Here is a 13232-nt window from a genome sequence, read left to right on the forward strand (position 1 = left end):
CATTAAAGTCAGCATTTGTTCGAAGCGAAACTATGTCCATAAGTTGTTGTAACACTGCTTTAGTCTTTACATCAGTGAATGTCGCCATTAGTGTTTTTAACAGCTACGAACCGTTACGTTGAGTTAGCTAACCAAGTACAACTATTGCTATTGGGCAGACAGGCATACTTAAAGCTTGTTAGATAGTTACTGCAAAAGTGTTAAGTCACATTTTTGTTGCTGCAGGTGTCATTCTAAAAACAATAGCCGTGTCAGCTGTCTCTATTGTGGAAGTTAGGCTAGTTTTGTGGCTGTTACTTTAATTTGAGTGCCTGTTTTACTGTACTACACTCGGACAAACTACATCATGGATCAGAAAAGCCAACCTTTCAATGCATAGATAGGTGCATATAATAACGCTGCTCATGTCTGTCCTGTTCATCACAGCACGGGATCAGCTATGGGCTCCAAAAAAGGCTGAAGCCTAGGTTGTCGCCATGGGCACCGCATCCTCCTTGGTCAGCCCAGGGGAGGTGATTGAGGATGGGTATGGGGGTGAAGGTGGGGAAGCCTGTGAGATACCGGTGGAGGTCAAGCCCAAAGCCCGGCTCCTGCGCAGCTCCTTTCGCAGAGGACCTCGGGTGATTGGGGCCAGCTTTAAATCCACAGGATCTGTGGATCTAGAGTACGCCGCAGAGTACGAAAGACTCCGGAAAGAGTACGAGATCTTTCGTGTCAGCAAGAATAACGAGATCTCGTCCATGCAGAAGAAGGAGGCCAAGCTGGATGAGGAGAACAAGAGGCTGAGAGCGGAGCTACAGGTAAATGTGAATGAGCTGGAGAGTAAGACGCAGAGACTACTCTGTCCTAGCCCAGATTTATTGACTACGTTTAGATATTTTAATAGTTTTTATAATGCTGTTTATTGTTCTCAACAGGCTCTGCAGAAGACCTACCAGAAGATCCTTAGAGAAAAAGAGAGTGCTCTTGAGGCCAAGTACCAAGCTATGGAGAGGGCTGCCACCTTTGAACACGACAGGGACAAAGTGAAACGACAGTTTAAGGTGAACAGCACCACATGTGTTACACTATAGCCTTCTCTTACGTGCTCATGATTGCTACTTTAACCTATTGGCTGAATGACCTTTAGATTTTTCGGGAGACAAAAGAAAAGGAGATACAGGATCTCCTGCGGGCCAAGAGGGACTTGGAGGCCAAACTGCAACAGCTGCAGGCTCAGGGCATCCAAGTTTATGACCCAAATGACTCTGATTCAGATGACAACCAAACCACTGTCACCGGTAAGAGTCAGAAATCCACAATGCCTGGGTCTTTTCTTAAGCTAGGTTTTACTTGTCCATCTATTCTGCATACTGTTCGTATTTATTCTCTGGTGGCATGTCTTGCTTAATATGATGAAAGATGCATTAACCGTATGTCTTCAGCTGCCGGGACACACTGTGAGTACTGGACTGGAGGTGTTCTGGGGAGTGAGCCCTCCATGGGTAGCATGATGCAGTTGCAACAGACTTTCAGAGGACCAGAGTTTGCACACAGTTTGATAGACGTGGAGGGACCCTTTGCAAATGTGAGCAGAGGTAAGTAAACTTCAACAGTTTATAGAAAGGGGGCCATCATGATGTGGGCGGAATTATCTCCAAAAACACTAGCTCCTACAAAACTTTACCTACTTACTATAACTTTGTATCAAGTGTATCTTTATGCTTGTATAAACTGTTTTCCTATGCTAAATTTGTATGTGCGCGTTTGTCAGATGACTGGGATGCTGCAGTGGCCAGTCTACTTCAGGTCTCACCTCATGTGCCTCAGGCCTTATGGAGTAACACTGTGCGCTGCTACCTGATCTTTACCCAGGAAACCAAAGCTGAGCTGGATATCTTTATTAAGGTTGGTTAGATGGGCACTATAAGACAACAAAAACTGTAAAAAATAAATAATTGCACTGTGGCACTTCTATTATGTTTTTTATCTGTATGGGGTAGTATACTCGACATGGCTTTAGCAATACAGGAAAAGAACTTAATTTACTATCGTGAGTTTTTTATCAAAATAATCAAGATGCGCCTGTCAAAAAGTACCACTCTGTGGGAATTTGTCTTCACTAACAAAATAAAAATGAAATCAGTATTTTGTTCTGAAGTTGAACTTGCACATAAAGGTGTAATTTAATCAGTCGGGAAGGAAAGAAAACACTGACTGGAAAACAATGCCCATTTTTTTTTTAATTACAGAAACACTCCTCTGTGCTACGGCGAATGTGTGAAGGTCTCGGCCATTTCTACCTGAATGTCTGTTTCCCAGAGGAGAATGCTGCCTCATACGCCGTGGAGCGCCAGCAAGAGATTGAAAGGAGTTCCGTGTGTGTGCTCCTTCTCAAGTCCACGGTCACTAGGTAGCGTGAATACTGGGTTATTGCCACATTATTGATTATTCATTAAATCTACTGTTTGTTTAGAAACAAATGTCAATTTTTTTGCTCTGACATTTAACGCAACATGCACTTGTGCAGCTCTGTGGTGGAGGACTGTGAGGAGGCCTTTGTAAAGAATCCAGATGGCCGTCCACTGGTGCTCTACCTTAGAACTGATGAAGATCACAATTTGACTGGTCCCATCAGGCAAATGCTAGAAAGAGTCAATGCTGCAGACAAGGCTGCTAAAATCAAGGTGTGTATTTGTTTACTGAGTTGCGAAATAATTTACAAGAGAGAAAAAGATATTTTGTAGGATGTCCAAGGTTAGATAAAAGCTTTACTACTACTATGGTAGCTTGTCAGAATGCTGTAGAAGTGCACTAAATGTATATATTTGTAATAAATAGTTTAGTTTAATAATATACAAAAGAAATTTACTTTTTATAAATGCTTTTTTTCTGCTTTATGTAAGTTTCACACAATACACATTCAACATAATCACACATTTAACAGTGGACAGAAAGCAGCTGTTGTGTGTTTAAACTTGACTTTTAGATTTTCCTAGTTGCTTGAGACCACTCTGTGCATGCGCTGACATATTTTAAATATTACCCAGGTGGTGGATCATAGTGGCTCTGCAGAGGAGGGGGCTGACCTGATTTATGCTCAACTAGAGAAAATCATCAAACAGGTACAGACTGTCTCCCAGCAACAACTTTTCAGCAGCTCATAACATGTAATATGGACAGTAATTTATTTTGACATCTCCTGTCCCTTCCAGCTTTTTAAAAAAATGTTTTCCTTTTCCTGTAGGAGTTGCTGGGACTTGAAGGAGCGGATGTTGACTGTAAGGACTCTGGGATAGATGAGGGCCGTGAGGAAGACTCGGGAGATGTGCTGTGGGACCTGCATGATGAGCAGGAACAGATCGAGTCTTATCAGCAGGCTCGTAGCAGCACCACCTCACAACTGGGCTTCCAGAAGGTAGATCGTCTTGAACATAACTGTTTAATCTTGTCTTTAGATCCATAATTTTTCTTCCTTTCATCTCACTAAGAATGTGTTCTATCCTGCTCAGTATATAGACCGATTAAATGACATGATAGCTGCTCCCCCTCCAACTCCACCTCTGCTGGTTTCTGGTGGTCCAGGATCAGGAAAGTCTCTCTTACTCTCCAAATGGTAAGAACTGATTTCTTCTGTTAAATGTAACATGTAGTGTCACTAGTGGACTCATCTTAACTGGAACTAGCATTGTTTTTTTGCTTTTACATTGTGTATACAGTCAGTTATACTCTGTGAGATGAGATGTTTATTTCTTAGAAGCTTCCACTTTGGTAATTGTCTTCAGGATCGAGCTGCAGCAGAAGCAATCCCCCAACACCTTGTTCCTGTACCACTTTGTTGGTCGCCCACTTTCCACAAGCTCCGAACCAGTTCTCATTATCAAACGCCTCACAGTCAAAGTAAGGGGTTTCTCTCATTGGCTCTTCAGTGGGCTTACGTCCAATGAAGGCTCACTGTCGTGCTTGAAATGTGTTTACTCTCTCTCTGTCTGTTGTCACACAGCTGCTGCAGCACTTCTGGTCCATTTCTGGCTTGTCAATGGAGCCCAGTAAGATCTTGGAGGAGTTTCCCCGCTGGCTTGAAAGACTGTCAGCACGCCATCAAGGAAACATCATCATCATCATTGACTCAATTGATCAAATACAGGTTTGCCCCTTTGTCAGTTAGACATATTATTTGTCTCAGTTGAGTTTAGAGTAATTACCTCTTTTCTGGAATAATTTTTCTAACTTGTGCGTCTCTTTTTGCTCCAGCAAGCAGAAAGACACATGAAGTGGCTGATTGACCCTCTCCCTGTCAATGTCCGAGTGGTGGTGTCTGTCAATGTAGAGACTTGTCCTCAAGCTTGGAGGTGAGATACGCTGTTTGAATCCTGCGTATTCCTATCAACTGCTCTGCCCCGTCCCTGCCCATGTTCAAAAAGCACCTCAAAACATTTCTTTTCACAAAGTCCTTTGACCCCTAACCCCCCTCCCCCCTCCCATTGTTAAGCGACCTTGGGTACTATGAAAGGCGCTATATAAGTCCAAGCTATTATTATTATTATTATTAACTGTGTAGTAATGACTCAAATTGGTATTTCTTAATATTCTGTGCAGCGGTATGTGTTTCTAAATATGCTACCGTAGTGACTCCATCTGTAATTCAGTGACCATGTCTGTTTAGGTTGTGGCCCACACTCCACTTAGACCCGCTCAGTCCCAGAGAGGTTAGGAGCGTCGTCAATGCAGAGTGCCAAAGCATGGATCTCAAACTCACCAAAGACCAGGTGAGTTGTCACCCCATCACCGCATCTGAAATGATTAGCATAAGTAGTAAAGGTATGGTTGTTTGTTTTTGTGAGACTATCATACTTGAATGTGTGTATCTTTGTTCTAGGAGAAGAAGCTGGAAAGGCACTGTCGCTCTGCATCAACCTGTAATGCATTATACGTCACGCTGCTGGCAAGGATGATCACCAGGTTTAACACTGCTGCTTTCATAATTCTTCAGCTAGAAAGTGCTTTCTCCCCTTTCGATATGCTTTGAGGTTGCAGAGTTGAAAAGCATATTCTATAAATCTGCCTGATACTTTATTACCAAGTTGTTGTCTGGTTAAAGTGCCGCTCTAAGCAGACACAGTGATTGTGAATTTGCAATTAAATGTGTGTGATCGCATGGGTTTGTTTGATTTGCATCAGGGCGCTTCATTTTTTATTTATCTCTTAGCAGTAAATCGTGTTGGTCACTGGAGAAGAGCCTGGAGCAGTGTCTACAGTGTCAGGAGACCATGTCGCTGTACCGTCTTTCACTCAAGATGACGCTGAACTCCCTCAGCACAGACAGAGAGCGACACATTATGAGAGAGGTATCTTGGGGAGGCTTTCTGTTCTCCTTAATATAAATATGTTCTACGTGCAGCGGAGGAATATGTATTTGTTTTTGTCTCTGCTTAGATACTGTGCCTTGTGTGTGCCAGCCACAATGGAGTGAGTGAATCAGAGGTATTAGATCTTTTCCCAGAGGTAGAGTTGCCTGTTCTATCCTCTCTGCTCTACCGCCTGAACACACTCTGCATTGTGACCCTCCGTTGTGGACTCATCAGGTTTCAACACCTGCAGGTAAATGGCATCATTTACCATAATTAAAGACACAATGAATAAAGGAATTATGATATTCATGAGAGACAAAATCTGACAGTTTTGTCATATTTTTTCTGTGCCTGTCAGGCTTGGGAATCTGTGAGGCTTGAGTTCTTGGGTGGAGGAACCAGCTCATCGTTTTACAGGGAAAAACTAATCCATTACTTCAATCAGCAGCTCAGGTTCCGTAGATTAGTCATCCTCTCCCCCAACATGTGCAAAACAGCGTCTTCCTTCAGTACATTTCATGTCCATGTATGTGTGTGTATGTCCAGCCAGGACCGTGTGACATGGCGAGTTGCAGATGAGCTTCCCTGGCTGCTCCAACAGCAGGAAGACAGGACCAAACTGCAGCTCAGCCTGTTGAACCTGTTTGTCTCCCAAAACCTCTACAAGAGGTTTGTGTTGACTGCAAACTTCCATGGAAGAGGGTTACTAAGTGTGCCAACTTTGGTCACGTAACCTTAAACTGTTGTTATTGTTTTTCCCAGGGGTCATTTCTCTGAGCTGCTGGCATATTGGCAGTATGTGGGCAAAGATAAAAGCTCCATGGCAACTGAGTATTTTGACTCTCTGAAACACTATGAGAAGAGCTGTGAGAGTGAAGACAGCATGACCAAGCTCGCAAACCTGTATGAAACCTTGGGACGTTTCCTCAAAGACTTGGGCCTCCCCAGTCAGGTAGGGTACAGGGCTATAGTATTAAAAAGGCCATTGTTTCTTGACTAAATCAATCAATCCTTGTTTATTATTCACCACACATCACATAAAAAAAAAAGTTAACATATGTTGCTTAGGCCGTGGCCCCTTTACAAAGGTCTCTTGAGATCAGAGAGACAGCCCTGGACCCGGATCATCCCAGCGTAGCTCGCTCTCTGCACCAGCTGGCTGGAGTTTATGTCCAGTGGAAGAAGTATGGTAATGCTGAGCAGCTGTACAAGCAAGCCCTTGAGATAAGTGAGAATGCCTACGGCGCTGAGCATGCCAGCGTGGCACGAGAACTGGAGTCACTCGCTATGCTCTATCAGAAACAAAACAAGTAAGCTTGGACTCTTTTTATGTTTCCATGCATGATGTTCCTAATTATTCATGTGATAATCAGCTGTTCCAGTCAAACAGTGTTTTCTTAAGATGCATACCAGCTGTTGTGAAGATCTTAGGATATAACTAAAACACTACAGGACACTTTGGAAATAAAGGATTCAGTTAAACATTTAATGGCTTACACCTGGCACTTTTTACTGTCAGGTATGAACAAGCAGAGAAACTCAGGAAGAGGTCTGTGAAGATCCGTCAGAAGACTGCCCGGCAGAAAGGTCATATGGTAAGCATATTTCTTAGATTCGTGCACACTTAGTCACAATTCATTTATCAGGCATGTTGTGTATATACTTTTTGTCTTCTCCTCCTGTCAGTATGGCTTCACTTTGTTGAGGCGCAGAGCCCTGCAGCTGGAAGAGCTGACCTTGGGAAAAGACTCTGCAGACTGTGCCAAGACACTTAATGAACTAGGTGTCCTGTACTACCTCCAAAACAACCTGGAGTAAGGCACACAACAACTGGCATGCACACGGACTATTACCACTTTCTGCATTAGTCTAATTACTAGTCTAACCTAGTAATTTGTGTTTGCACCTCAAATGCTGACCAACATCTGCTGACAACGTCCTTCTCTTTCTTCAACAGTGCAGCCAAGGTGTTCTTGACCCGCTCTCTGGAGATGCGTCAGCGTGTCCTCGGTCCAGATCACCCAGACTGCGCTCAGTCCCTCAACAACCTGGCTGCACTGCACACTGAAAGGAGGGAGTATGAGACCGCCGAGGACATGTATGAGAGGGCGCTAGACATCCGCAAAAAAGCCTTGTCACCAGACCACCCCTCTCTGGCATACACGCTCAAACACCTGGCCATGCTCTATAAACGCAGAGTGAGACACACGCCTGTTGATACTTTTTATTAATCGTCTCGTCTGGAGCTGGTTCATGGCTGTTAATGTCATTTTATGTGTGTTGCACAGGGGAAGCTGGAGAAGGCTGTTCCACTTTACGAGCTGTCTCTGGAAATCAGGGAAAAAAGTTTTGGACCTAAACACCCCAGTGTGGCCACAGCTCTGGTCAATCTGGCTGTAATCTACTGCCAGCTGGTGAGACTCGTCATCATGCTTCCTCTGTCTGTACCACATGCTCCAGGCTTGCAGATGTCTGTAGTGTGATTTGTGCCATGGTGAAACAACACATGTTGATGAAGAAACCACTGCTTTAATTTTAAACAATATATTTTGTTATCCTATCATGTTTTAGTATCTATAATTGAACAAAATCTTTGTGTTAAAGTAATGAAAAGCTCTCAAATAGCATTACTTACAGAGATAAGAGTACTAAGTTACATTCGACAGCTTAATTTGTATGTATATGTATACATTTTATTTTGTATTATTAATTTTAATCTTCCACCGAGCGAAGATAATTGTATGTTCCTTTGTCTTTGGCAGAAGAAACACGGTGATGCTTTGCCCCTTTATGAACGAGCGCTGAAGGTGTATGAGGATAGTTTGGGCCGCTCACATCCAAGAGTTGGGGAGACCCTAAAAAACCTGGCTGTGCTGAGGTACATTGTCGGAGGTTATATTTTACATTTTCCTAAATAGAAGTTTAACACATCCCTCTGCTGTGTAATGTATGCAGCAAATCTTTTTGTGTTTTGACTCATTTTTCCCCATCTAGCTATGAAGAGGGCGACTTTGAAAAGGCAGCGGAGCTTTACAAGCGAGCGATGGAGATCAAAGAGGCAGAGCCATCATTAGTGTGCGGGAACGCCCCATCTCGCCACTCCTCCAGTGGAGACACATTCAGCCTGAGGGGACCTGCTCCTCTCCCACATGCCCCGAGGTGACTCTGACAGCCATTTATTGATCAGTAACTACCATAGAGTAACATAAATATATAATCCCATGGTTTAATCAAAAAGGAACCATGTTCCTAATCACACTGTGATTTTTGGTTGGATGGATGCTTTGGGGTTTGGTCAGGTTTACTGTACCGACCAACAAGTATGAAGTTTACCGTATTAGTCTGTGGAACCTGTGTGTATACCAGAAGTATTTATTAATATGTAATCATGTGTGTGAGACATCATTTTAAAAGCTTACAACTCAGGTTACTTTCCAAGTCAAATTTCAACACAGCACAGATATACACATACCAGCCATAACATTACGACCACTGTCAGTAGAAGTAAATAACACTGACCATCTTGTGACAATTCAATGTTCTGCTGGGAAACTTTTGGACCTGGCATTCATTTGGATGTTACTTAGACATGTAGCACCCACCTAGACCGGACCAGGCACCCCCACCCCATAGCAATGACACTCCTTGATGGCAGCAGCCATCCCCAGCAGGATGCAGCCTGACACAGGCACACACACAAAAAATATGAAAAACAGCACAAGGTGTTGACCTGGCCTCCAGATTCAATAGATCCCAAACTGATCAAGTATCTGTGGGATGATCCACAGAGGCCCCTCCCCTCAACCCATAGCACCCAAAGGCCCCCACTAACAACATTCTATTGCCAGACACCACAGGACACCCTCAGAAGGACCATGTCCATTCTCTGATGAGTCACAACTGTTTTGGAGGCACAAGGGAGACCTACACAATATTAGGAAGGTGGTCATAATGTTATGCCGGAGTAGTGTATTTGTTGGCGTGAAATCACTCCAACCATGAAGGTTACTCATATTCATATCTATAAAATATAATTACTATGAATCAGTTATAGTTTTTTTTAATTTAGTTCGCAAGAGAAAGTAAAAGGTAAACCTAAAAATTATTAACCTGACTATCAGAACTTAAGCACTTTTGTTTTCAAGTCTTCATTGTGAGTCAATATTGGGAGTTGTCTGCTGTCTCTGAAATCAAATGTGCATTTTGTGAAAAAATGTCAAGTTAATGTCATAAATGTACTTTTTTAAACAATGTTTATGTTACAGTGTTTACCTTTCAGTATTAAGAGTGTTTTCTAAAAAGGGAACCCATAGAACCCAAAGAAAGAGTTCAAAACAAGTCAAGCACATGTCTGAGGAAACTCTGACAATGGCTTGCTTCATGATGTGATAATGCAAAAAAAACAAAAACATATTTATTCATTTACTAGAAGTATTTAAAGGGAGTTGCCAAAACCATTATTGTGCCATCAAAGCATCCAGGCTGAAGTTCAGAACATTAAACGATTTATGTCTGACAGAATGTACAAGAAAGGGACAAGATGTGCCAAAACTATCGTCTCATTTGTCAAATGTGTCTTCGTGTTTATGTATGACTGATTCAAATCAGTAGAAGCTGCACAGGGCAATAACAAAAAATCTGCCACATCAATAAGACTGTATTCCATCTAATAAATACTTTATTGAGACAACTCAAACATTGGTCTGTAATGTTGCCGTGGATATTGATTTTAAAATGAGTTAATGTCAGAGCACATGGTTGAGATGTTGGGACACTCATCACGAATCAATACCTCAGAAAAAAAAAAAACACATTAATTCATGTATTAGCTGTTTTTTCTTCAGGCTCACTGACTTTTCTTTAGAAACCGTTCCTATTCCACGTGCTACGTACTGTAAGTAGTCAGCAACTTACACATTTAACATTTTGTATGTGTGTGAATTGCCATTAGCAGCACCTTTCATGCATTTCCTGCTTTTCTATAATTGCTTATGTGACAGGAATGTTTTTCTTTCATGGGGATGCTATAAAAGAAAATGTTATAGAAGCGCCAGAAAAGGTATGTCTTATCACAATAGCAGAAATGCGTCTTCAGATTGTTGCCTACAGCTTTCTCATCTGAGCCATTAAGTCTTCGAGGCTCTGTTCGGTCTCCTCCACTGTATCTCCGCCAGCTGTATCCTGGTTTGAACGCAAGAAAACTCATTTAGTTGAAAAGGTCTCTTAGTCAACAAAAGATTGCAACAGAATTCAAGGCTTTTAACATGTTTTTTTGTTTCTTTCGCAGTTATCTACAAGCTTTTATACGTTACTTTTCTGTATAATAATAATAATATAACCATATAGCCAGACATTACATTTATTTATATCAGTTTGGAATGAAAGCAAGACTGGGAACTTGAAACCTCAGTTAGTTTCTTAAAATACTGACCTCAGCTGGGATGGTATAAGCCACAGTGATGCCCTCTGGGAGGTCAGGCACAGTACCAGTTGCAGCCTGCAACTCTGCATCAGTCACCTCAGATACTAGTTCAATACCTGCATGCCACAGTTGGGTGTTAATGCTCAAGAGGTGATATAGAAAAATACAAATAGGACACCGTTAGCTATAGTAGCAGCTTTTGCTCACCCCATTCATTGTCTTCATGGACCACCTCCTCCTCTTCCTCTACAACTTCTACTTTGGGCCGCTCTGCTTCTTTCTTCTGAACAGAAAAGATCATGTGGATAGATACGCAGTTAGCTTTCCCAACTTATATAGTAGCATGTAAAAGTAGCAAAAAAACAAACACACCCACCTTGTACTCCTCCTGTTGACTCCTGCAGTAGCGGTCATTACATTGAGGGTTGGCTTTCATGGCCATGGAAGGGAAGAAGTCCTGCATGGCATTGTAGCCGAGATAATGACTGACGGTACCGAACTTGAGCAGATATCTGGGAGACAAAACATTGAATCAACATTTTTACCTGTACAGTATATACAAAATACATTAAACCTAATGTGTGAACCTACTTCAGGACATTTTGCACCAGGAGACCTGCCACCACACCCATTGTTGTTGGTAAGCTGGCAGCACACACCCCCTCTCGTTTTAGGGTCTTCTCATCGATATTGGCTGCCACCACCAGCGGAGGAGCACACTAACAAAACATATAACTCTGTGTTATAATGTACATCTCTGAATGTTGTGTTAATGGTACACAAAAGCTGTTGCGTTTGTGTGGACCTACAGCGAAGCAGGCCGTCTCTCCGGGAATGATGAGCTGGATGTGCCCTGATACAGCGTTCTCACTGACACCAGACTCCATCCAGATCTGACCCAGTTCATTACAGGCCTGTGAGGGGAAAAAAAAAAAAAACACAACAAAATTAACACAGTTTGCAAGAGCATGCAACCCTGGCTCTTTTTGTGACAGCTATATACTCACTGTATTGATTGCCATTCTGGCCTCAAAGTTGTCAACACAGCTCAGGACCAGATCCACTGGTGTCCCTTCTACCAGCCCTCCATGACTGAGAAAACAGAAGAATTTGCTGTGAAGGTCTGCGCAAATGCAAGAACAGTGGAGGGAAAACTAGAAACTGGAGAGTGGGACTACCCACCTGATCCGATCCATGAAATGTGTAAAATTATCCATTGTTGTAATGTTGTAGTTATGGGTCTCAAACGACACGTCTGGATTGATGTTTCTGTCAGGAGAAGTGAGTCACATTTAGGCAAACTGAGCGGCTTTGAAGGGGGAAAGCGGATCTCTGTTGACATCTGTGTACCTGAGTGTATGTTCCGCCGCTTCCACTTTACTGAGGCCGGCCTGGTGAGGCTGGAAGAACAGTCTGTTCATGTTGGCCAGCTCCACTTTATCATAGTCGAAGAGGAGCAACTGTAAATAGAATAATAAATTAAAACAGGTAAGCATGGGGGGGATATAGAATGGCGCAAATAGAAATAAAGCAAATGTTAAAAAAATAATGGAAAAAGGTTCTATTACCTTACCAATGCCACATCTAGTGAGCATTTCAGCTGTCACACTGCCAACTCCACCAACACCAACTACAGCTACCGTGAATGTCCGGATTTTCTGTCAACAAGGTAAGAGATGGTTATTGATTATTTTGCAATGCTCAAGTCGTTCATGGGAAACGTTAATTTCTAATGGTCAATGTCTATTTTAGCACAGAGAATACACACACACACAAATCCACATAATAAAAGCAAAAGTCATAAATTGGCATTTGGATCATGTAAGACCAACATCAGTCCTCCCACGTTATTACTTCATTAGACATAATTTAATTGTGCACTGGTTATAAAGACCAGCCCTCATTGATCATACCTCATAATCATCCACGATGCCCATTCTCTTTAAAGCCATTAGACGACTAAAAAAAACAAAAACAAAGCCACCATTAGCTCGCAGCTGATGAAAATACACACAATCTTGAAATAGGTGACTCATCAGGCGTCGCCCCTCAGCCCCACGTGCTGTCCAGGTAAAATGTATAGAAAGCCAAAATAATGAGGTGACATATTTTACCTGTATGGGTTGGAGTCCACAACTTCGGCGCTCATTTTGTCAATTTTCGGTCTGTTGAGCCCCTGGTTGTGAGCATCTTCCATGGCACACTGCTTTTGCTTACACTTTATCAGTTCATTTTCCAGTTCTCTCACCCTCAACTTCAGCTCCTCCACCGTCGCCATTCTGGCAGGTAATTATCGATTAAACAATGTAAGCGGAACAGATAATGTTATAGACAAAAACTCAAACGAATGGGCGAACTGATTCGGTCCGGAAAGTACACGTCTTCCCTACTTAAACCAGCTGTCAGGATGTGTGTCCCTGTAAACAACGTCCGTGCAGAAAACGAGCTCAAATACAAAGTGTTCCTACAGCACCAATATT

At 42.5% G+C, this 13232-nt stretch overlaps 2 protein-coding genes across 4 annotated transcripts; one reads left to right on the forward strand and one right to left on the reverse strand.

Annotated features, from left to right (window-relative positions):
* Window positions 1–262: 262 nt before the first annotated feature.
* Window positions 263–8493, forward strand: nphp3 (nephronophthisis 3; the record flags this gene model as incomplete). 2 transcript variants are annotated; one of them, XM_084566371.1, is made up of 27 exons in its annotated part: window positions 263–800; window positions 918–1043; window positions 1130–1280; window positions 1425–1577; window positions 1754–1887; window positions 2232–2392; window positions 2510–2666; window positions 3030–3104; window positions 3227–3397; window positions 3492–3595; window positions 3765–3879; window positions 3983–4126; window positions 4234–4331; window positions 4646–4748; window positions 4859–4941; window positions 5189–5327; window positions 5416–5580; window positions 5689–5783; window positions 5877–5999; window positions 6093–6282; window positions 6399–6640; window positions 6850–6925; window positions 7017–7144; window positions 7288–7528; window positions 7619–7744; window positions 8093–8208; window positions 8325–8493. In XM_084566371.1, exons 1-27 carry the CDS (start codon window positions 477–479, stop codon window positions 8491–8493), a joined length of 3909 nt encoding a protein of 1302 aa, XP_084422497.1. In that variant the 5' UTR covers window positions 263–476. The 2 variants fall into 2 exon arrangements, with proteins under 2 accessions (XP_084422497.1, XP_084422496.1); XM_084566370.1 differs by having other exon boundaries at window positions 263–1043.
* Window positions 8494–8531: 38 nt separating this feature from the next.
* uba5 (ubiquitin-like modifier activating enzyme 5) lies at window positions 8532–13158 on the reverse strand. 2 transcript variants are annotated; one of them, XM_084566376.1, is made up of 12 exons: window positions 12867–13158; window positions 12666–12711; window positions 12321–12410; window positions 12103–12212; window positions 11935–12021; window positions 11760–11844; window positions 11562–11666; window positions 11344–11471; window positions 11129–11264; window positions 10960–11035; window positions 10762–10868; window positions 9022–10511 (listed from the first exon to the last, which is right to left on the reverse strand). In XM_084566376.1, the coding sequence occupies exons 1-12, from the start codon at window positions 13028–13030 to the stop codon at window positions 10434–10436; spliced, it is 1212 nt and encodes a 403-aa protein (XP_084422502.1). In that variant the 5' UTR covers window positions 13031–13158; the 3' UTR covers window positions 9022–10433. The 2 variants fall into 2 exon arrangements, with proteins under 2 accessions (XP_084422501.1, XP_084422502.1); XM_084566375.1 differs by having other exon boundaries at window positions 8532–10511; window positions 12103–12410.
* Window positions 13159–13232: the final 74 nt, after the last annotated feature.

Source organism: Chelon labrosus (assembly GCF_963514085.1).
Source record: "Chelon labrosus genome assembly, chromosome: 18".
Lineage (NCBI taxonomy): Eukaryota > Metazoa > Chordata > Actinopteri > Mugiliformes > Mugilidae > Chelon > Chelon labrosus.